We start from the raw sequence: 20,684 nt of genomic DNA, 5'->3' as shown, positions 1-20,684 counted from the left end.
GGTCCCAGTTTGGAGCCAGCAGCAGCACACAGACCAGCACAGCCCGGATTTAGCAGTCTGGGCTAATCCAGGCTTGTTTCAGTGCATGCTTTGCTTTAAAACGTGTTTTTCCACGCAGCATCTCTGATGTGAAAGGATAAATTGGGAAAGGTCTTTTAGCTGGGGCTGAACTCGGAGATCCTGGGACCTTTTGGGCAGCTCATTGGCACGGGAGGTTCGAGGGCTGCAGAGATCAAGGGAAAGTTGCCTGGAAGCAAACTGGATACTACGGGATGGTCTCGGAGCAGGTGGTTGGATTAGTGGGTTAATTAACAGGTTGATCAGACCTTGGAATCATGGAATGGTTTGGGTGGGAAGGGACCTTAAAGCTCATCCAGTTCCACCCCCTGCCATGGACACCTTCCCCTGTCCCAGGCTGCTCCAAGCCCCATCCAACCTGGCCTTGGACACTGCCAGGGATCCAGGGGCAACCACAGCTGCTCTGGGCACCCTGTGCCAGGGCCTGCCCACCCTGCCAGGGAACAATTCCTTCCCAATATCCCATCCAGCCCTGCTCTCTATTCACTCTAAATTTCTCCTCTGTTACTTTAAAATCTTTCCCCTTGTTCTATCACCATGGAAAAAGTCACTCTCCCTCTTTGTTGTCAGCCCCCTAAAGCGCTGGAATATCCCTGCACAGGAGCTGGAGGCCAAACCTACAGCCAGGTTTGGGAACGGTCCATGACAAAGGCTGGTACCCCCTCACTGGCAGTATTGCTGCCCTGGGGGTGCTCCTGAGCTGCTGGTTCCAGTCTCTGCTGTGGGCTGAGCTGGGAATACAGAAACCTCCTGGGAAGTGCCATTGCTCTCCCTCTAGCAGCTCCCAGGGTGGCTGTGAGATTTGGAGCCACCTTAAAACCGAGGTGGAAGCCGCACCCTCTGGTAACCACAGTTGGTAGCAACAGCGCTGGACCTCCCGGGAGACGTTCCTTAGAGATCCTCGGATCCTTCCTTGGCTTCTCAGCCGCTGCCTGCCCAACTCTGTGCAGAGATCCCGGCCTCTGAGCACATGGATCTTGGGATTGTTGCAGAGAATGAGACTGTGAGTACTCTGACAGAGCGCCTTGCTGACTGAAAATTCAGGTATGAAGGTCCACAGCCCTTCCCAGGTCATGGAAGCAGCGCTCTGCCAGGGAAATCCCAGCTACAGGGGAGAAATGGCAGCTGGAAAGCCTGGCTGGAATGCTGGATGTGCTGAGCTCTTCCAGCAGTAATGGTGGGAGGGTGGCAGGGGGAGAGGAGGGCTCAGCCGGAGCTGCTCTGCGCCTGCAGGTGCAGCTGGAGGACAGGAACGAGGGGATGCGCCACCTTGGAGACCCCCAGGAGGAGATGGGGAAGCTGCCTGGCTCCAAGACAGATTTCCCAGGCAGGATGGTCCTCAGTGAAGAGGAAAAACTGAAGGTAAAACTTTGGGAGTTGGAGAGAACTGAGCTGTGAAGCCGTGTGAGGCCAGTAGAGCCACAGTGGAAAATCTGGGGGGAAATTCCTCCTCTAGAGGGGGATGTGTTGTGCTCAAAACATCACACTGGCCTCAGAATCCATCCACGGCCTTCACCGAATCCTTCCTCTCTCCCAGATTTCCAAAGACCTTGTGGACCTCCAGATCGAGACAAACAAAATGAAGGAGCGTTATGAGACTGAGAACTTCGAACTGAAAAATACGGTACCCACGTTTTGGACTAGCCCATTTCAGCCCTGCCAGTACCTCCATCCAGCTCTGCAGCTCCTACACACCCACCTTGCTGTGCTTGGCATCTTCTCCCTGCTTTAGATGGAGCTGAATTCCGCCCCCCCCCCCAGCTCCCCAGATCCCAGGAACTCCCATGAAATCATCTCCCTGTGCTTGCTGCTGGCCTGGGCCACATCTAATCCTGCTGCCTCCCCCGTGCAGCTCCAGGCCCTGGAGAGCCGAGTGCAGGAGCTGGAGCTGTGCAGTGCCAGGGTCACGGAGGAGCGAGATTCCTTGCGGGAGCGCCTGCAGGTCCTGGAGAGCAGCCGGCAGCAGCTGGTGGAGGAGTTCATCATCCTGAAAAGCAACTACCTGGCCCTTGGCAGAGAGCTGGACCAGGAGGTGAGAGAGGCCACAGAGCTCATCCCAGGGCTCATCCCAGGGATCCCAGCTCCACCTCACATTTCCCTGCTGTGCAGGTACCTTGGTTGGCTTTGGGTTGTGCATCCCTGTCTCAGCTCAGGTCCAGGGAGGCTTCTCATGCAATTGTACAAAGGTTCTTGTTGAGGGGACCTCTCAAAGGCCACCGAATCCACAAAAACCATCCAGTGCCACCCCTGCCATGGCAGAGACACCCTCCACTGTCCCAGGCTGCTGCAAGCCCCAGTGTCCAACCTGGCCTTGGACACTGCCAGGGATCCAGGGGCAGCCACAGCTGCTCTGGGCACCCTGTGCCAGGGCCTGCCCACCCTCCCAGGGAACAATTCCTTCCCCAATATCCCCTCCATCCCTGCCCTCTGGCAGTGGGAAGCCATTCCCTGTGTCCTGTCCCTCCATGCCTTGTCCCCAGTCCCTCTGCAGCTCTCCTGGAGCCCCTTTAGGCACTGGAAGGGGCTCTGAGCTCTCCCTGGAGCCTTCTCCTCTCCAGGTGAGCACCCCCAGCTCTCCCAGCCTGGCTCCAGAGCAGAGGGGCTCCAGCCCTTGGGGCATCTCCGTGGCCTCCCCTGGGCTCTCTCCAGCAGCTCCACGTCCCTCTGCTGTTGGCCCCAGGGCTGGGGCAGCTCTGCAGGTGGGGTCTCACCTGAGGGGGCAGAGGGGCAGAATCCCCCCCTCCCCTGCTGCCCACGCTGGGGCTCAGCCCAGGGCATGGGGGGTTTCAGGGTCCCAGCACACACGACCAGGACATGTCCAACCCGGAGCCTCTGAGCTGTGACATGGCACAGCCCGGCCATGGGACTGTCTCCAAGGATTTAATGTAACAGAGCCTCCTTCTCACAGGGTGTGCAGGACCTGCACTCGCAGCGGGGACAGAGCCGGGACAGGGCTGGGGACAGAGCCAGGACAGGGCTGGGATAGAGCTGGGACAGAGCTGGGACAGAGCTGGGACAGGGCTGGGACAGGGCCGGGACAGGGCTGGGACAGGGCTGGGACAGAGCTGGGACAGGGCTGGGACAGGGCTGGGACAGGGCCGGGACAGGGCTGGGACAGGGCTGGGACAGGGCCGGGACAGGGCTGGGACAGGGCCGGGACAGAGCTGGGACAGAGCTGGGACAGGGCCGGGACAGGGCTGGGACAGGGCCGGGACAGGGCTGGGGACAGGGCCGGGGACAGAGCTGGGACAGAGCTGGGACAGAGCTGGGACAGAGCTGGGACAGGGCTGGGACAGAGCGGGGACAGAGCTGGGACAGGGCTGGGGACAGAGCTGGGACAGGGCGGGGACAGAGCTGGGACAGGGCTGGGGACAGGGCTGGGACAGGGCTGGGACAGGGCTGGGGACAGGGCTGGGACAGGGCTGGGACAGAGCTGGGACAGAGCTGGGACAGGGCTGGGACAGGGCTGGGACAGAGCTGGGACAGGGCTGGGACAGGGCTGTGCCCTCGCTGACCCGCTGCTCGCCCGGCACCCCGCGGGCAGAGCCCTCCCGCTCCCCGGCGGCCCCACGGCGCTGCCCGGAGGTCACGGCGGGGCTGCCCGGGGCCGCTCCCTCCGCGCTGCCAGCGCGCTTTGTTTCCCTTTTTTTTCTGCTTGGCTTGCGCAGCCCGCACGTGAATGGATTGGAGCCGTTCTCATTTCGGGCGGCGGCGGGAAGGGGCCCGGCAGCTTTCAGGTCGGCAAGTTTATAAAAACACCGAATTCAAGCAAGTTTCTGCTGGTTCCTTAAGAGACAGACTGACTGCTAACTTAGCAATGATTAACCAGAGGCTTTCGGACCCAGATTTGTGTAGTTCTTTGGCTACTTCAATAGCCCTTCCTCTGTCCCCTCCCTCTCCCCCCTCCCGCTTCTCCTTTTTGAATTGGATGGAGTGACTGACACCCTCCTGCCTGCCTCCCTCCCTCCCTCCCTCCCCCAGCAGATAGTTTTGCTGCCTCAGCTCAGTGACCTGGTTTTCCATGCCGAGCTGTGCTGGGAAGACGTGGAGCTGCTGCTTTGGTCCAGTGTGTCTGGATGGTCTCTGGCAGAGCAGGACACAGGATAATGATCATCCGTGAGTTAGTGAGCCTTGTGGAGAGCTCATTTGTCTCCCAGAAGCTGAGAAATGGGAATTTCTTACAAGAATGCGACCTCAGCTCTTGAAGGGAGGTGACCCCACCCCGTGATCCCGCTGGAGCACGAGGCAGAGCCGCTCTGCTCCCGGTTCTGCCAGGCTCAGGGAGGAATAGTTCAGCCATCAGCACTCTCAGCTGCTTCTTGTCCCCAAGGGGGTGCAATATGTCTGTCAAAAATTGGATTTTCAGGCAGCTGACGTCTCTAAATGATGGGTTTAGCAGGTTTTAGTGGTAATAACACACTGCTTTCACATGGATCCTGGAATGTTTCGGAGAGTCAAAGCACGTGGATTCAGTTTTGTGCCTATCTGGGCATCCTGAAGAAACACAGAGTCATGGAATGCTCTGGGTTGGAAGGGGACTTCAAAGCCCATCTCATTCCACTCCCCAGCCATGGGACACCTTCCCCCAGACAAGGTTGCTCCAAGAAGTGGTGAAGCGGGTCCAGAAGCCAGGGGTGAATTCCTTGGATGTCCTCCATATGCCGAGGAATTTACCCCAGCTTCTTGGCTCCGACACCCAAAAATCCCTGCCTGAAGCCAGAGAGGCTCCGACTTGGCAGCCTGGGACTTGTCGCGACATGGGCCTCTTGCTCATTATTTTCCCAGTGCGGACTTTCCCAAAGGAAATGGGAAAAGCAGCCTGCGGTTCTGCCCCCTCCCCTTCCCCGGCGCTCTTCTGGGGGAGACAATGAACCTTTTACACATTCCCAATTACAAGTGCTACTTGTGACCTTGCCAATATGTTGTCATGGCTGCTTGGCTCAGGAGCAGCTCCGCGAGCTCATTCACGGCCCCTTGTCCGGGAACAGTCGGAGCCTCTGAATTGTCGCGGCTCCATTGTCCGCGGGATTCACACATCGCGCTGGGTCTGTCCGGCCGCAGGAGCCGGCCTTGCCCAGCCCTTGGGAAGCGCCTCGCAGGAGATGCCAGGCAGGCACTCGGAGCCTGTTTTCTGGCTCGCTGTAAATTCTTCCTTTTCAAGGCTCTGACCTCTCCTCGCTCTCCGTTTCCTTCTCCTTTTGTCCCCCTGGCTCGCGCCGGCTGCGGCGGCAGCCCCGGAGGGGACCCGAACGCGCTCTGGGTTCCACGCCGGGGTTTTCCCTGGAGCTACGCCAGGCTCGGCAGCTCAGGGAAGGCAGCGAAGCCCAACTCCAACCGGGGGTTGCCTCTTTTTTTGTTTTTTGTTTTTTTGGCCAAACCGGTCCTTGTGACCCCTGTGATCAAATTGTCAGGGCTGACAGCTGCAGATGGATCGCTGCGGGCCGGGGAACGAGCGGGCTGTCTCTGCGGGGCTGTCAGGTTTCACAGCTGTATATCTCACCTCTTTGTCATCCTCCTTTCTCCTCGCTCTCCCCCAGCCCACCCCGTGCTATCTTTTGATAAGCTATTCTCTCCACGGATGACTCAGATGACCTCTGCCTCCCATCCTCCCGATTCACTGCCATGGTAACAATTACTCAAGCTTGTCCCCAGTCATAAACCCCATCAAAGCTTTGTTATCTACACAGAAACCCTCCTGGGAGACACGAATTCCCTCAGTGCTCCTTCCAGATCACCTGTAACAGAGCTTTTCTCATTCAGATCCTCTTCATCTTTTGGAAATGTGTCACTTCACACCAGCGCTGCTTTGAATCTCGCTGCCTACACGGGGCTGTGGGCTGGCTGCTGCTGGGGGGATGCATTCCAAGCCAACTGGGATTATGTCATCCCAGAGGGATGGATGGATGGATGGATGGATGGATGGATGGATGGAGGGATGGATGGATGGATGGATGGATGGATGGATGGATGGAGGGAGGGAGGGATGGATGGAGGGATGGATGGAGGGATGGAGGGATGGATGGAGGGATGGAGGAGGGATGGAGGGATGGATGGAGGGATGGAGGGATGGATGGAGGGATGGATGGAGGGATGGAGGAGGGATGGAGGGATGGAGGAGGGATGGAGGGATGGAGGGATGGATGGAGGGATGGATGGAGGGATGGAGGAGGGATGGAGGGATGGAGGGATGGATGGAGGGATGGATGGAGGGAGGGATGGATGGAGGGATGGATGGAGGGAGGGATGGATGGAGGGAGGGAGGGATGGAGGGAGGGAGGGATGGATGGATGGATGGATGGATGGATGGATGGAGGGATGGATGGATGGAGGGATGGATGGAGGGATGGAGGGATGGATGGAGGGATGGATGGATGGATGGAGGGATGAGGGATGGAGGGATGGATGGATGGAGGGATGGAGGAGGGATGGAGGGATGGATGGAGGGATGGAGGGATGGATGGAGGGATGGAGGGAGGGATGGAGGGATGGATGGAGGGATGGATGGATGGATGGATGGATGGATGGATGGAGGGAGGGAGGGATGGATGGAGGGAGGGATGGATGGAGGGAGGGATGGATGGAGGGATGGATGGATGGAGGGATGGATGGATGGAGGGATGGATGGATGGATGGAGGGATGAGGGATGGAGGGATGGATGGATGAGGGATGGAGGGATGGATGGATGGATGGATGGATGAGGGATGGAGGGATGGATGGATGGATGGATGGATGGATGGATGAGGGATGGAGGGATGGATGGATGGATGGATGGATGAGAGATGGAGGGATGGATGGATGGAGGGATGGATGGAGGGATGGATGGATGGATGGATGGATGGACAGACGGATGGATGGAGACTTCTCCTTGCCTTGTGGAGCCCAGTGCTGTTCAAAGCTGTTCCATAGGGAAAGACGTTCCTGAAGTGTTGGGAAGCTGCTTGGAGGGTGCAGGGTGGGGGCGAGGAGGGGGCTGGAGGCCTGGAGAGGTGATGGCAGAGCTGTGCCCAGGGCTGGCACTGGCACCTGGATTTGAGTGTGAGAGTGAGATGTGCAGAGGGATAATATTCAGTGGGAATAGCCCTGCTGCCTGGCAATGCTCTGCCATGAGAAGCAGAAAATCACCAGTATCCTTGGACATGTGAGACAGAACTAAAATTAAAACTCGACTTGGGGATGGGAGGGGGTGTCTGCCTGGAGCACACTCCAGGAGCAGCAGGGCTGTGCTGACCAGAGGGGGATTTCAGAAGCTCTTTCCTTCTCATTTGACCTGGCAGGTGATGAGGAATGAGGAGCTGACCCAAGAGCTGCTCAGCCTGGCCAAAGAGAGCCCCCACCCCGCTGGCTCAGCCCAGCAATCCTCCCCCGAGCTGCGAAGAGGGAGAGCAGCAGGACATCCCCGCTCTGCTCGGAGGGGGAAGGTAAGGGACTCTCTGCCCTTCCACCAGCCCCTTGGAGAACAGGGATCTACCAGGCCCCTTCTTCTCTCTCTCCCCAAACCAGCCCGAAGACGCAGCTGCCCCTGAACATGAGCAGCAGGAGCTGGAAAGAAACGTGAGTGTGTGGGGGTCTGCTGCTGGATCCTTGGGAAGCAGAGGGGGGATTGATTCCAACCGTGGCTGGCACCTCCTGGTGCTAACTTGAGTTCTGTGGATCAGCTGATGCCTTGATTCATTTTAAATCCTTTTTTTAAACTCCGCAGTTGCAAAACGAGACGGGAATAACTCCAGATGTGCAGGCAGAGCTGAGGGGGGCAGAGGTGATTCCCTGGGTCCGTGCCCAGCAGGGGGAACACAGACAGGAGTGTAGAAGCCAACAAGTGCAGAGGACACTTTTTTTCCGTCTTTCTCGCACTTGAGAAGGCTGGGGGTGATGAAGCACCCAAAACTGAGAGCGCAGAGATGGTCCCTGCCTCCTCCCCATCTGCAGCCCGTGTGAAACCAGCTTGGGCTCCGCCGCCGGCTCCTGCTGGGAATCTGACTCTCAACATGAGCATTTCCCTCGGGAGAGCCACACGTGTGCACCTCCACGTGCCCTGGATGCACACCACACACCATTCCTGCCGTGCAAGAGGGCACCAGTCCCTCCCAGTTAAACCAGTCCTTCCCTCAGCATGTCCCTGCTCAGCTGGACGAGCGCTCAGCTCGAGGTTCTCCTCACGTTGTCCTCTCTTCACTCAGCCTTCTGCCTCATCTTCCTCTTCTTGTGTCCCTCAGTTGCTTGGAAACCAGGATCACATAAAAGTGGAGCTTGAAAAACTGAAGAAAGCCCACGATGAGCAGCAGCAGAAGCTGGAGGAGCGAGTGTGAGTGTTGGGGGCACGTCCCTCTGCTGGGCCAGGTGTTTGTGGGACTTGTTGCAGCTGGATTTGATCCACGGGAGCAGGGGAGGAGGCAGCCTGCCTTTGGGGGGTACAGGGAAGGAATGATGATCCACCCTTGGAAGAAGTGAGGCCTGGAACACCTGATGTTTTCAAGGCTCTTCAGAGAGTCAGCTGTCAGGTTAAAGTTGGTGGTGTTTAGGGACACTTTGAAAATCCTCTGTGACACATAGCAAACGTGTGACAGCCCAGAGATGAATCCAGCCCAGCCCTTACCTCCACAGTGGGTTTTCCATCACCTTGGGATGGGGTTGATGTCCCAGGCAAGGCTGCCCCAGCAGGGACACTACAGGACTCGACCCTCTGAGCTGCGGAGGGTGTTCACCTTTAGCAGGGAGAGATTTTGTGGCACTGCTTGACCCACATTTGGGGGCTGGCAGCTGCTGCTGGGAGGTTTCTGTCATGCCAAAGCAATTTTCTTCCCAAAGCTGGCTGTGTTGGACCTGTGGAGAATCACAGAATCCCGGAATGTTTGGGTTGGAAGGGACCTTAAAGCTCATCCCATTCCACCCCCTGCCATGGGCAGGGACACCTTCCACTATCCCAGGTTGTTCCAAGCCCCTTCCAAACTGGCCTTGAACACTTCCAGGGATGGAGAAGGAGTTTGGGGGGTTAAAATAAACCCAGCTTCTTCCTGTGTGTCCAGGCTGGCGCTGGGGAAGGAGCTGCAGGAGGCGAAGGGAGCGATCGGGGACAGCCGGCACCGGCTGGCGGAGCAGTCAGCGGTGAGGACGGGCTTCCCTCACCTCATCCGGCTGCCGTGTGCTCCTCCCGAGCTGGCAGGCCTGGGATGCCTTGAATCCAGGTGCTCCAACACCTCTCCCTCTCCAGGGAGCTCGTCACACTGAGGTTCTCCCCGTGCAGTTTCCCCCTGCACGTGGTGGAAGTGCTGGGAGGAAGTGGGTGGTGGTGGGAGGAATTTTGTTCGCTGGTTTTCAGCAAGAGTTGGTGGAATCGCCGGGGTGGGGGGTGGTAAATGACAGAAGGTAGCAGGGGAATAGGGATTATAAACATTTCCAGTGGGTTCCTCTGAAAATCCAGGCCCTTCCCAGCTCTAGAGAAGCCAAATATCTGGAAATGAAGACGCTGGGCTCTTATGGAGCGTCTCAGCTCCCCCTCCTTGGCCAGAGGACAGGGCAGCAGGGTTTCTGTTTGCTGTGCCAGGTGCTGCTCACGTCCCAGAGGCAGCTCCAGGAGGTGGAGGCAGAGAACTCCCGGCTGCAGCTCCGGCTGAAGGAGCTGAATGAGGAATATCGCTCCCGGCTGGCGCAGTACATCAGGGATGTGGCGGTGGGTACCCCCAGCCCGGGGCTCTCCTAGCCTGGGGAGGTGTCACAGAACCATGGAATATCCTGAGCTGGAAAGGATCTACAAGGATCATGGATCCAGCCCCTGGCCCTGCACAGACACCCCAACAACCCCACCCTGGGCATCCCTGGCAGCGCTGTCCAAGCACTCCTGGAGCTCTGGCAGCCTTGGGGCCGGGACCATTGCCTGGGGAGCCTGGGCAGTGCTCTTCCACTGGGGAAAGAGTCTTTTCCTAAAATGCAGCCTAAACCTCCCCTGGCACAGCTCCAGCTGTTCCCTCAGGTCTCTCCATGCTGGCACCCTCCTCTTGTAGGCTGCTGCCAATAAATAAGTAAAGAAAGGAGTCTTTTAATCCCTGTAACCTGACCAGGAAAGTCCCAGCAGAAGCTCACAGATAATTTTGTGTGGCCATACAGGAAATCTGTGTGCGGAGGGGGGCTGGCATAGAATGACAGAATAGATCATTCAGTTCCCCTGCCATGGTCAAGGACACCTTCCACTGTCCCAGGCTGCTGCAAGCCCCGTCCAACCTGGCCTTGGGCACTGCCAAGGATCCAGGGGCAGCCACAGCTGCTCTGGGCACCCTGTGCCAGGGCCTGCCCACCCTCCCAGGGAACAATTCCTTCCCAATATCCCATCCATTCCCTGCCCTCTGGCAGTGGGAAGCTGTTCCCCCTGGATTCCCTTCTCTGTGCATTTACAGAACTACATGGACAGCAAACCCAGCAGCGTGACAGGACATGACAAGGTCCCGGCTGGCCAGGCTGCCATGAAGCACTTTGTGGACAGCATGCTCAGGGATATCCGGGCTTCCTACAAGTCCCGGGAGGAGCAGCTGGCGCGGGCAGCACGTGGGTACAAGAAACGCATGAAGGACTTGGCCAAGAAGCACGAGAACCTGCTGATTGCCTATGGGTAAATCTCAGCCACCTCCTCCCTCAGGACCAAGTGGAAAAGCCCCGTAGCACCCACCCTCTGCCCTAGAAAGAGGCAAACACAGCTCCCAGGTGGAGGAGAGGATCTGCAAAGCACATTTATCTCCCTGCTCCTGGCAATGCAGGATCACGCTGCCTCCAGCTGCACATCAGGGTGCTCTGGACCCCATGGAGCTGCTTTGCACATACGTTCCTCCCACTTAAAATGCAGGGTGAGAGATGGATCCCACGGTGCATGGTGTGGAAATGCAGAGGTACCACAAATAGCTCCACCTCCCAGCCCGTCCCTGCAGTGCTCTCAGCTCTCTCGGCAGCTTGGGCTGTGGGAAGCAGCAGAAATACTTGTGGTATAAAAGCCACAAATAGCTCTAGGACAAGCTCCCCTCAGAAAGTCTCCCACTTGTCCTTCACAGGTGGCCAGAACCAGCAGGTCCCAGTGAGTGGCACCTTCAGGAGCAGCAGAACTGCTCAGTGATGTCACCCAAAGGAGGGCCTGACCCCTGTGGCTCGTTACAGGCTGCAGCGGGAGCAGATCCGCTCCCTGGGGAGCAGTGCCGTGGATTGTGGCCCTGCCGAGCTCCACTTCTCCATCACGGACCCAGAGCTGCTGACAAACAGCTCCCGGGAGCTGAATCGGCTGCGGGAGGAGAAGGCAAAGCTGGAGATGCAGCTCCAGGAGCTGCAGAAGGTGGGGAGCTGGGGCTTGGTGGGAAGAGTTTGTGAGCTGTAGATTCAGCCCCTTCCTGAGGCATTTCTAGGGTTGGTTAGGTTGGCAAAGCCCTCTCAGATCGTCGAGTCCAACCTTTCCCCCAGCACTGCCAAAGCCACCACTGAACCACGTCCCCAGGTGCCACATCCACCCTCTCCCTGAGGGTTTGCTGTGCCCGTGGCACAGGCAGGGAGCACAACAGTCATCTCCTTGTCACAAAATCATGGAATCATGGAGAGATTTGGGTTGGAAGGGGCCTTAAAGCTCATCCCATCCCACCCCATCCCATGGGCAGGGACACCTTCCACTATCCCAGGCTGCTCCAAGCCCCGTCCAGCCTGGCCTTGGACACTTCCAGGGATTGGGAAATGTCCTCCCACTGGGCAATGTGGCTCTTGATTTGCACAGGATGCATTTATTTAACAATTCAGAGGATGGGAGACCTAAAACCTTCAGACTGTACAGCCCATCGTTTCCTTGCCATGGCATTGGTGGCTGTGGGAGTGCTGGGATACCTTGGGCCACTTCCAAAGGGCCTTAGAGAAAAGAGGGAGAATGTCTTCTTACATGTGCAGATAGTGACAGGACAAAGAGAATGGATTTAAACTAAAAGAGGAGAGATTAAGGCTGGATGTAAGGAAGGAATTCCTTCCTGGGAGGGTGGGGAGGCCCTGGCACAGGGTGCCCAGAGCAGCTGTGGCTGCCCCTGGATCCCTGGCAGTGTCCAAGGCCAGGCTGGACGGGGCTTGGAGCAGCCTGGGGCAGTGGAAGGTGTCCCTGCCCATGGCAGGGGGTGGGATGGGATCATCCTTAAGGTCCCTTCCAGCCTAACCCATTCCCTGATATGATTTCTCTGAAAGCAGCAGGATCTGGGACTGCAATGGGTTCATGTTCACAGGAATTCTCTTCTTCCTTTGCCTCCAGAAAAGCCTGAAAGAAGCCTCTGCCCTTCCAGTGCCTCGGGAGCAGTGAGTGCTGTTTCTTTCTTGGGATCTCTGTCATTCCCAGTTCTCACAAATGTGTGGATTGAGGGATCTTTTTTGCCTGAGTGGAGGCAGCAAAAAGCAGGGAGAGGGAGCTGCTGGGGCCTGCTGTGGGAAGGAGAGGCAGCTGTCCCCTCGGCACAGCGCTTCCTGCGGGAAGAGAGCTGGGCACTGGGCCTTGATCCAAGAAAGCTCTTAAGCACATATTTGATTTAATGATGTTTTTAGCCCCACTGACCTCTTTAAAAGCCGAAGTTAAGCAGATGCCCAAGTGCTTTGGTGGATCACAACCTGAGAAAGGCCTGTGAGACACCACCAGTTTGGCATGGTCCTGGTTTTCCTCCTTCCCAGTACGGGAGTTGGGCTGGAACCCTTTGGTGCTGCTGTGCTGGTGCATCCCTGGCTTCCCAACAAGCCCTGGAGCTGCTAAATTTTGATGGGTCTCTTCCCCCTGCTCCATTATCCTGCTAAAACTCAACCAACTATATAGCTGTGGAGGGCTGGAACGAAGCGCAGGAGAAACCTGAGCTGGAGTTTTTCAGCCTTTTAAAAGATGTGGTCACCTAGAAAACATGTCAAATATTCCATTAGCTGGATGCCAGCACTGAGGAGTGGGTCAGTGCCAAAGCCCCTGGGCTCTGGAGGGCTGTCTCGGGCACAAGCTTGAGCCTCAACCAGCCCCAGCCACGTTTTCTACACTGAAAATAGCAATGGTCCATGAGTAAATGCAGTGATTTGGGCAGAGCAAGGCATGGAAAGCCCAGAAGATGAATTTCAGTGATGCATCTCGTCTTTTGGGGTTTCTTTTAACTGCCGAGAGACCCCACACACTTCAAACACTGATGGGTTAATCCGTGCTGCTGCCTTGTTCCTCCAGCTAGAGACAGGAATCCCGGTGTTCCCGCAGCACTCCAGCTCCAATTCCCGCTGCTTCTTGCCTTTATCAGAGAACGGCTTGGGCTGCGAGGGACCTTCAAGCCCAGCTCCTTCCACCTCCCCTGCTGTGGGGGTTTACCAGCTGCACCAATTCCCTGCTTATTGTTCCCTTCTCCCCTTGCTCCCACGAAATCCCAGCTGGGATCTCCCCGCGCCGGGAAGCTGCAGCCAGCGGAGGGAACTGGAGGGAGCACAATGCATTCCTGCCTTCACACAGCCCGAATTCCCGAGCCTCAGATGTGACCTGTATTTTCCTCCCGGAGGCTGGGACGGGCTGGGAAGGGCTTTCCCACGCCAGGCTGTGCAGACAGCTCACCTCTCATGCTCGCTGACCAGAACGGACGGTCCCTGCTCCAAACAGGGGCAGTGCCAGCCTTTGGCACTGATGGCTCCCTGTTGCCATCAAATCCAGCCCCGCAGCGGCAGGTTCAGGACTCTTTCTGCACGGATGTTGTTTGGGACAGCCCCAGGCTGTGGGTGGGGAGTCCCAGGCTGGCAGAAGGGCTGGGACTCCCCGGTGGTGCCGCACACCCTGGGGAAGTTTGGGCACTGGGAGAGGAAAGGTTCCAGTGCTGGGGATTGTGGTGGGATGGGCACCAGTTGTGTGGGGCTGTGGGATCTGTGGAGGGGCTGGATGTGATGTCTGGGCATGATCCAAACAAGCTCTTCTGTCCCAGGCAGCTGGATGAGGAGGGCTGGGCAGAGGTCAGGAAGCAGCTCCGGGAATTCGCACACAACACCCAGGTAAAGGCCTGGAACAGCCCACGGGAGTCAGAGCTCATCCCTCGCCCACATGGCAGAGACGGGGCTGACACGCTGCTCCAGGCTGGAGCGGGGAGACTTCTGTAGAGTCACAGAACATCCTGAGTGGGAAGGGTCCTACCGGGATCATCAATCCAGCCCCTGGCCCTGCACAGACACCCCAACAACCCCACCCTGGGCATTCCTGGCAGCGCTGTCCAAACGCTCCTGGAGCTCTGGCAGCCTCGGGGCCGTGCCCATTCCCTGGGATCACTTTCCATGCAGCCCTGCTGTGGCTTTGGCCTCAGCCCTCCAAGCGATGCTGGCAGGTCCCAGCTGGAGGTGTCTGAAGGCTCCACTGTCCCTGCTACCAAAGGAAGCAGAGCAGCCCCTAATCACTCCTGCCTGCATTTCAGAACAACCTTCTGGCATCTCTGTTACAAACTGGGGCTGATTGTCCCCCTGTGCTGGCATTGCTGGGACACCTCCAGTCCTGGGGGCACTTTTGGGCCCATCATGACAGGACAGACACTGAGAGGCTGGAGCATGTCCAGAGAAGGGAACAGAGCTGGGGAAGGGGCTGGAGCCCCAGGAGCGGCTGAGGGAGCTGGGAAAGGGGCTCAGCCTGGAGCAAAGGAGGCTCAGGGGGGACCTTGTGGCTCTGCACAAGTCCCTGACAGGAGGGGGCAGCCGGGGGGGTCGGGCTCTGCTGCCAGGGAACAGGGACAGGAGGAGAGGGAACGGCCTCAGGCTGGGCCAGGGGAGGGTCAGGTTGGATATTGGGGAAATTCCTTCATGGGAAGGGTGGTCAGGCACAGGCACAGCTGCCCAGGGCAGTGCTGGGGTCACCATCCCTGGGGGGATTTAAAAGCCGTGTGGATGTGGCACTTGGGACATGGGTCAGTGGTGGCCTTGGCAGTGCTGGGTTAACACCTGGATTCTAGTGGGCTTTTCCAACCTCCACAATTCCAAGATTCTTTAATTCTATTCGACCTGGTTCAAGCCTAGGCTGAATCTGAGTCAGCTCCCCAGTCTAGTTCCTGCTGGGTGCAGGGATATTCACTCCCATGTCGTGGCTTTCCCTGTCCAGAGCAGCCTGAGGAGGTGCTCCACCGTTCCTGGGGGTGTCAAGCTGAACAGCTGCACTGGGTGTATCTCTGTGGCCAAAGGAAGGGAGGTGTCGTGGCTGAGAGGTCGGAGTGGTGGGCAAGTGGTCAGAAGGTCGGACTCACCCAGCAGAGAGGGGCTGAGCAATCACTCCCATCTCACAGATCCTGCTTTTTCCCCATGTTTTTTCCATGTTTCTTTGCCCCTCCAGAAGGATCTGGAGCAGGAGAGGAGCCAGCTGCTGACCCGGGCTGTGGTGGCAGAGGAGCAGGTGTCGGAGCTGCAGGAGTACATAGATCAGCACCTTGCCAGGTCAGCTGAGGGATCCCCCCTCGTGCTCCTGCTTCCTCTCCCAGGCTCGGTGCCAGTGACATCCCCGTGCCCGCTGCTGACCCTGGCACAGCGCTGCCAGCACAGCCAATGTCCCACTGCTCCTCCAGCTGTGCAGGCAGCTGTCACCACCTCTTGTCCTACAGTGCAGCAGGACAGACATGCCCTGCCACAGGTGTCCTTCCCTGCGTGCTCACCTGTCCCTGGGAGGGATCAGAATCAAGGAATGGATTGGGTGGGAAGGGGCATAAATGATCACCCAATTCCCCTGCCATGGCAGGGACACCTTCCACTAGCCCAGGTTGCTCCAAGCCCCAATGTCCAGCCTGGCCTTGGACACTTCCAGGGATCCAGGGGCAGTCACAGCTGCTCTGGGCACCCTGTGCCAGGGCCTCCCCACCCTCCCAGGGAACAATTCCTTCCCAATATCCCATCCATTCCCTGCCCTCTGGCAGTGGGAAGCCATTCCCCATGCCCTGTCACTTTATGCCATTGTCCCCAGTCCCTCTCCAGCTCTCTTGGAGCCCTTTTAGGTCCTGGAAGGGGGTCTAAGGTCTCCCTGGAGCCTTCACAGGAACCTAAAACCTAAAGCCTAATCTAAAGCCTAAAACCTTTAGAGTTCTCTTTTTCACAGGTTCTAATCTAAGTCCTCCAGCAGCCCCTGATCTGTGTTCCCCTCTCCATGGCTCATCCTGCTCTGGAGCAGGGAGCACAGCTGGGAAGGGCAGGGAAGGGACAGGACACAGAGCACGATCCACCTGCCCCAGCCGTGAGCTCGGGTCAGGCTCTGCCCGTACCTGGCAGAGCCCATCAACACCTTTTCCTCGGGACAGGCTGTGGGATCGACGTGCCAGGCTCAGCCCTAGGCATGGCTCACTGGCACCAGGTGGTGACAGTGCCACTCCCACTGCAGGTACAAGCAGGAGATCCTCCGGCTGCGGAACGCCGAGAGCAGCGAGGTGCCCCGAGCGCCCCGCGCCAGGACCGCCAGCCACCAGCCATAGCAGCCCCAGCCTTGGGAACACCAGCATCCCAAGGCAGGTCTGCGTTTTATGGACTGCCAGGCAAGGATCCTGCCCGGGCTGGGAGCTGGGAACAGCGAGGGAACCCACGTGGGTGTTCCTGGTCTCAAGTTCACAGGACTCAAACGAGACAAGACAATTGCGTCTCATCCGTCCCCAGCCACCCGCCGGCCGCGGGAATTCTGCTCCTCCCTGAGCATGCCTCGGACACGGGGTCAGCTTCCCAGGCAGCTCTTTACTGCTGGGCTGCAGGGACAGGTTCCTGCTCTGGCTGTAATGTTTTTCCTGGATGAGAGCTGGACCTGGACCAAGGGCTGCTCCTGCCTTGCTCCCCTCGTGGCTCCTGCAAGACAGAGCCAAGGCTGGCTCAGGCCAGGATTCGTTCTGGGGTTGGACAAAGGAATGAGCTGCTCTTTTACTGGGAGGGTGGTGAAAGGTGCCCAGAGAGGCTGTGGCTGCCCCTGGATCCCTGGCAGTGTCCAAGGCCAGGTTGAACAGGGCTTGGAGCAGCCTGGGATAGGGGAAGGTGTCCCTGCCCATGGCAGGGGGTGGAATGGGATGAGCTTTAAGGTCCCTTCCCACCCAACCCATTCCATGATTCTGTGACTCTGTGGTGGGAAAACCCCATTTTCCTCTGTGTTTGAGTGGAAAATGGAATATTATATGGCCGAGCAGGGCCTAACTGATCCTTCACGCGGTGAGCTGGAAATGGCAGAGCAAAGCCCGAGTCCAGAAGCAGCAGCTGCTCCAAGTCCAGCAGCTCAAAGACAAAGCAAAAACCTCAGAGGAACAATCAACCAAAACTTTATTTTAAAAAATTAAATAGAAATAAAGTAGCAATTGTCCAGAAAGAGGCACTGGAGCTTTATTCCTTAAATCCTGCGTTAACCCCAGGATTTCTAGGTCTCATTTTCTCCTCCCTTGCTTTGCTCAAACTCTTCGGAAAAACACAGGACTGCCACCCTGCAAGGCCCCAGGACAAATGCTGGCCAAGCACTGCTGTCCTGAGCTGAGCCAACGGCTGGACAGGCTCTGACCCTCAGTGCCAGGCTTAATGAGGCTGGTGTTAAACTGGGCTTAACGAGGCTGGGGTCAGATCCGGCTTCCCTGGGCGCTGCCCTGCGCTTCTCTCCGCACCTCCTTCATGTCATAGGCCCAGACCTGCTCCAGCCCCTGCCCCAGGGTGCTGCTGGGGGTCCAGGAGGGGAAGGGGAAGCGTCCAGCCACCACTCGGGCGTCGTCAGGCAGTTCTGCCAGGAGCTTGGTGGCCAAGGGAGGTTTCTGGGGAGAGAGACACAGCCAGGGACAGGCAGCCTTAGGACACGGTCACACAGTGGCAGTGCCACCAGGGACCACGGGGCAGCTTCTGGGGCATCAACCACAGCTGGTACTGGCCCTGTGTAAGGCTGGGACTTGGAGCAAGAGATGAGCAGCAGGACAGGAGGAAACAGCCTCAAGTTGCACCAGGGGAGGTTTAGGTTGGATATTGGGGAAATTTCTTCATGGGAAGGGTGGTCAGGCACTGGCACAGCTGCCCAGGGCAGTGCTGGAGTCACCAGCTCTGCAGGGATTTAACAGATATGGACGTGGCACTTAGGGACAGGGGTCAGTGTGGCCTTGGCAGTGCTGGGGGAATGGTGGAACTCCATCTCAGAGGGGTTTTCCAACCTAAATGATTCCATGATTCTGTAAATCCAAATGCTGTGCAACACCAAAGCACTCACCCACAGCGATGCCCACTTGGCCTTATTCCATCCCAGATCCCCTTTTTTCCCCAAGAAAATCCCCCTTGAGCTGGCCCAGAACCACTCGGGGTGTGAGGGACTGACTCACCACGCTGGGGGCCAGGAACACGATCACATTGTGGCAGTCGGAAAGATTCACCTTAAACAGAAGGAAAAGGGGAATCACAGGAGCAACAGGCAGAGCAGGAACAGCTGTTTGAGTGTCCAAGCCTTGTGGGTGATCTTTGGAACCTTGCAGGGAGCAAAGATGCCCCAAAATGTGCGGGATGGGGAAGTGTGAGTGTGAAAGTGGCACCTCTTGGAAAACACCTGCCTCCAGCACCATCCCAGAACCACATTCCCTGATGGATTCTCTCTGGTCAGGCTGCAAACACCTTCTGTCAGCCTGAGAAGCTCATCACTGCAGGTGACCCTGTCAGCAGCACCCAGACCTCTCCTCAGAGCTGCTCCAAGCAGCAGAACTGGCTGTCCCAGCTGGCGTTCCCCTGGAAAGAAGGATCATTTTCCACCTCCCAGGAGCAGCGTGGGATGGGGAAGGATCAAGCAGCCATCAGCAAATCCATCCTGGAGATGCAAACCGAGCTCTGGCCCTGCCCTGAGCGCATCCAGACCCTCAGGATGTTGTTACCTTCCACAGATCCTTCTTCATGAAGGAGACCTTCCCATGGTACCCGGCCTTCCAGGCACGGTAGTTGGCGAGACACAGCAGCCAGGGGTTGAGCTCATAGCCCAGGGCTGGCCTCAGCCCCTGCCTGTGAGCCTCGAGCACCTGGAGAGGGAGACAGGGAGGGCTGGAACTCAAACCATCTCAGTGCTGGGTCTGGGGGAGGATTTGGGTGGGCAGGGGCTGTTGCCCAGCTCCACTCAACCCATCCTGCTGGCTCCCGGGCAGGGTGACCTCGGTGCTCAGCACCACTCAGAGCCCTTATTCCCACCTGCTCCCTGCATGTGATGTCTTTTAGGACTGTTCAAGACCACTTATGACCATCTAGAGCCACCCTGGACTCCCTAAGACCATCTAGAGCCACCCTGGACCACCTAGGACTGCTTAGAACCACCTGGGGCTGTTTAGAGGGTCACCTAGGACAACCTAGGACCATTTAGGACCATCTAGGGCCATCTAGGGACACCTAGGACTATCTAGAGCCACCTAGAGCTGTCTAAGACCATCTAGGACCCTCTGGGACTACCTGGGATGGTCCTGGACCGTAGCCAGGAGGGCCACCCAGAAGCACAACCAGAAGCCAGGCAGCAGCCGGGTGGGGGTCTCCCCTCCGCCCTCCCCGTGCGCGCTGCCCCCCTCGCTGCCCTTCGCCCACCCTGGACACCCCAAACTCCCCCAGGACCCAGCCCTTACGAGCCGTCCATCTCCGGATCCCAGATCCACGGTCTTCCCGGCGCGCCCCCGCAGCAGTGCCAGGGCGTTGGCCACTTGTCGGGGGCTGGAGGGCTGGTAGGGCACCTAGGGGGCACAGGGGGGTCGGGGTGGGTCAGGGTGCGGGGGTCGGGGATGGACGGCTCTGGGGGCGTGTCGGGGTACCTGCAGGCGCAGGGGGACGCGGCGGAAGCCGGGCATCAGCAGCACGGCCCAGGTGGCCCATGCGGCCGCCCCGCTGGCCACGGCCAGGGCCAGCAGCCCCCGGCCGCCCAGCGCGCCCCCGGGCCGTGCCCAGCCCGGCTCCCCCGGCTCCCCCGGCTCGCCCGGCTCCCAGCACGGCTCCATGGCCGCCGGAAGGGGAGGGGAGCCCGGCCGGGCGCCTTCCGCCGGGAGCGGCTCCGGGGCAGCGGGGGACGCGGCTGGAGAGGGCGGGGAGGGCACTGCTGCGGCACGGGGACACGGGGCCGGGGGGACGGGAAGGACACGGCTCTGGCACGGGGACACGGGGCCGGGGGGACGGGAAGGACACGGCTCCGGCACGGGACGGACACGGCTCCGGGGGTCCGCGCTGCCCCCGCCCCCGGGGCTGCGTGTGCGGGGCGGCAGCGCCCGTGGGGGGCACGGGGCGGCACAGCCGTGCGGGGTTGTGTGCGGGTTTGCACGGCTGTGTGTGTGTATGTGCGCAGCTGTATGTGTGTGTGTGTGATCACAGCTCTGTGCGGGTGTGCACAGCTGTGCGTGTGTGTGCACAGCTCTGTGTGAGCACAGCTCTGTGTGTGTGTGTGTGTGATCACAGCTCTGTGCGGGTGTGCACAGCTCTGTGTGTGTGAGTACAGCTCTGTGAGGGTGATCCCAGCTCTGTGTGTGTGTGTCTGTGATCCTAGCTCTGTGTGTGTGAGCACAGCTCTGTGCGGGTGTGCACAGCTCTGTGTGTGTGAGCACAGCTCTGTGCAGGTGTGCACACCTCTGTGTGTGTGCGTGCACAGCTGTGTGTGTGTGTGTGTCTGTGATCCCAGCTCTGTGTGTGTGTGCAC

The 20,684-nt window shown here is 58.6% G+C and overlaps 2 protein-coding genes across 11 annotated transcripts; one reads left to right on the top strand and one right to left on the bottom strand.

Annotated features, from left to right (window-relative positions):
* Positions 1-554: 554 nt before the first annotated feature.
* On the top strand, positions 555-17,031 carry CCDC78 (coiled-coil domain containing 78). 10 transcript variants are annotated; one of them, XR_007207084.1, is made up of 14 exons: positions 555-1,081; positions 1,312-1,440; positions 1,616-1,702; positions 1,931-2,110; positions 7,354-7,497; positions 7,580-7,630; positions 8,293-8,381; positions 9,103-9,181; positions 9,621-9,746; positions 10,468-10,679; positions 11,216-11,387; positions 12,333-12,376; positions 15,387-15,487; positions 16,419-16,504. XR_007207084.1 is itself a non-coding variant. In XM_048320619.1 (14 exons), the coding sequence occupies exons 1-14, from the start codon at positions 1,049-1,051 to the stop codon at positions 16,507-16,509; spliced, it is 1,641 nt and encodes a 546-aa protein (XP_048176576.1). In that variant the 5' UTR covers positions 555-1,048; the 3' UTR covers positions 16,510-16,606. The 10 variants fall into 10 exon arrangements, 8 of the variants coding, with proteins under 8 accessions (XP_048176576.1, XP_048176572.1, XP_048176574.1 ...); XR_007207083.1 differs by lacking the exon at positions 16,419-16,504 and adding an exon at positions 14,005-14,071 and having other exon boundaries at positions 11,113-11,387; positions 15,387-15,470; XM_048320619.1 differs by having other exon boundaries at positions 11,113-11,387; positions 16,419-16,606.
* A 284-nt stretch (positions 17,032-17,315) lies between these two features.
* Positions 17,316-20,001, bottom strand: ANTKMT (adenine nucleotide translocase lysine methyltransferase). The gene is made up of 5 exons (XM_048320658.1): positions 19,813-20,001; positions 19,630-19,734; positions 18,901-19,041; positions 18,361-18,411; positions 17,316-17,808 (listed from the first exon to the last, which is right to left on the bottom strand). Exons 1-5 carry the CDS (start codon positions 19,993-19,995, stop codon positions 17,620-17,622), a joined length of 669 nt encoding a protein of 222 aa, XP_048176615.1. The 5' UTR covers positions 19,996-20,001; the 3' UTR covers positions 17,316-17,619.
* Between the last annotated feature and the right edge of the window lie 683 nt (positions 20,002-20,684).

This window comes from Corvus hawaiiensis, chromosome 16 (assembly GCF_020740725.1).
Source record: "Corvus hawaiiensis isolate bCorHaw1 chromosome 16, bCorHaw1.pri.cur, whole genome shotgun sequence".
NCBI lineage: Eukaryota > Metazoa > Chordata > Aves > Passeriformes > Corvidae > Corvus > Corvus hawaiiensis.
This window is presented reverse-complemented; position numbering and strand designations above follow the sequence as displayed.

Coding starts and splice junctions, on each gene's coding strand:
- ANTKMT (XM_048320658.1), bottom strand. CDS start 19,995: ATGGAGCCGTGCTGGGAGCCGGGCGAGCCGGGGGAGCCGGGGGAGCCG. Junction 19,735..19,812: donor GCGTCCCCCTGCGCCTGCAG/GTACCCCGACAC, acceptor TGTGCCCCCTAG/GTGCCCTACCAGCCCTCCAG. Junction 17,809..18,360: donor TGTTCCTGGCCCCCAGCGTG/GTGAGTCAGTCC, acceptor CTCTCTCCCCAG/AAACCTCCCTTGGCCACCAA.
- CCDC78 (XM_048320615.1), top strand. CDS start 1,049: ATGGATCTTGGGATTGTTGCAGAGAATGAGACT. Junction 7,631..8,292: donor AGCAGGAGCTGGAAAGAAAC/GTGAGTGTGTGG, acceptor TGTGTCCCTCAG/TTGCTTGGAAACCAGGATCA. Junction 15,488..16,418: donor ATAGATCAGCACCTTGCCAG/GTCAGCTGAGGG, acceptor CTCCCACTGCAG/GTACAAGCAGGAGATCCTCC.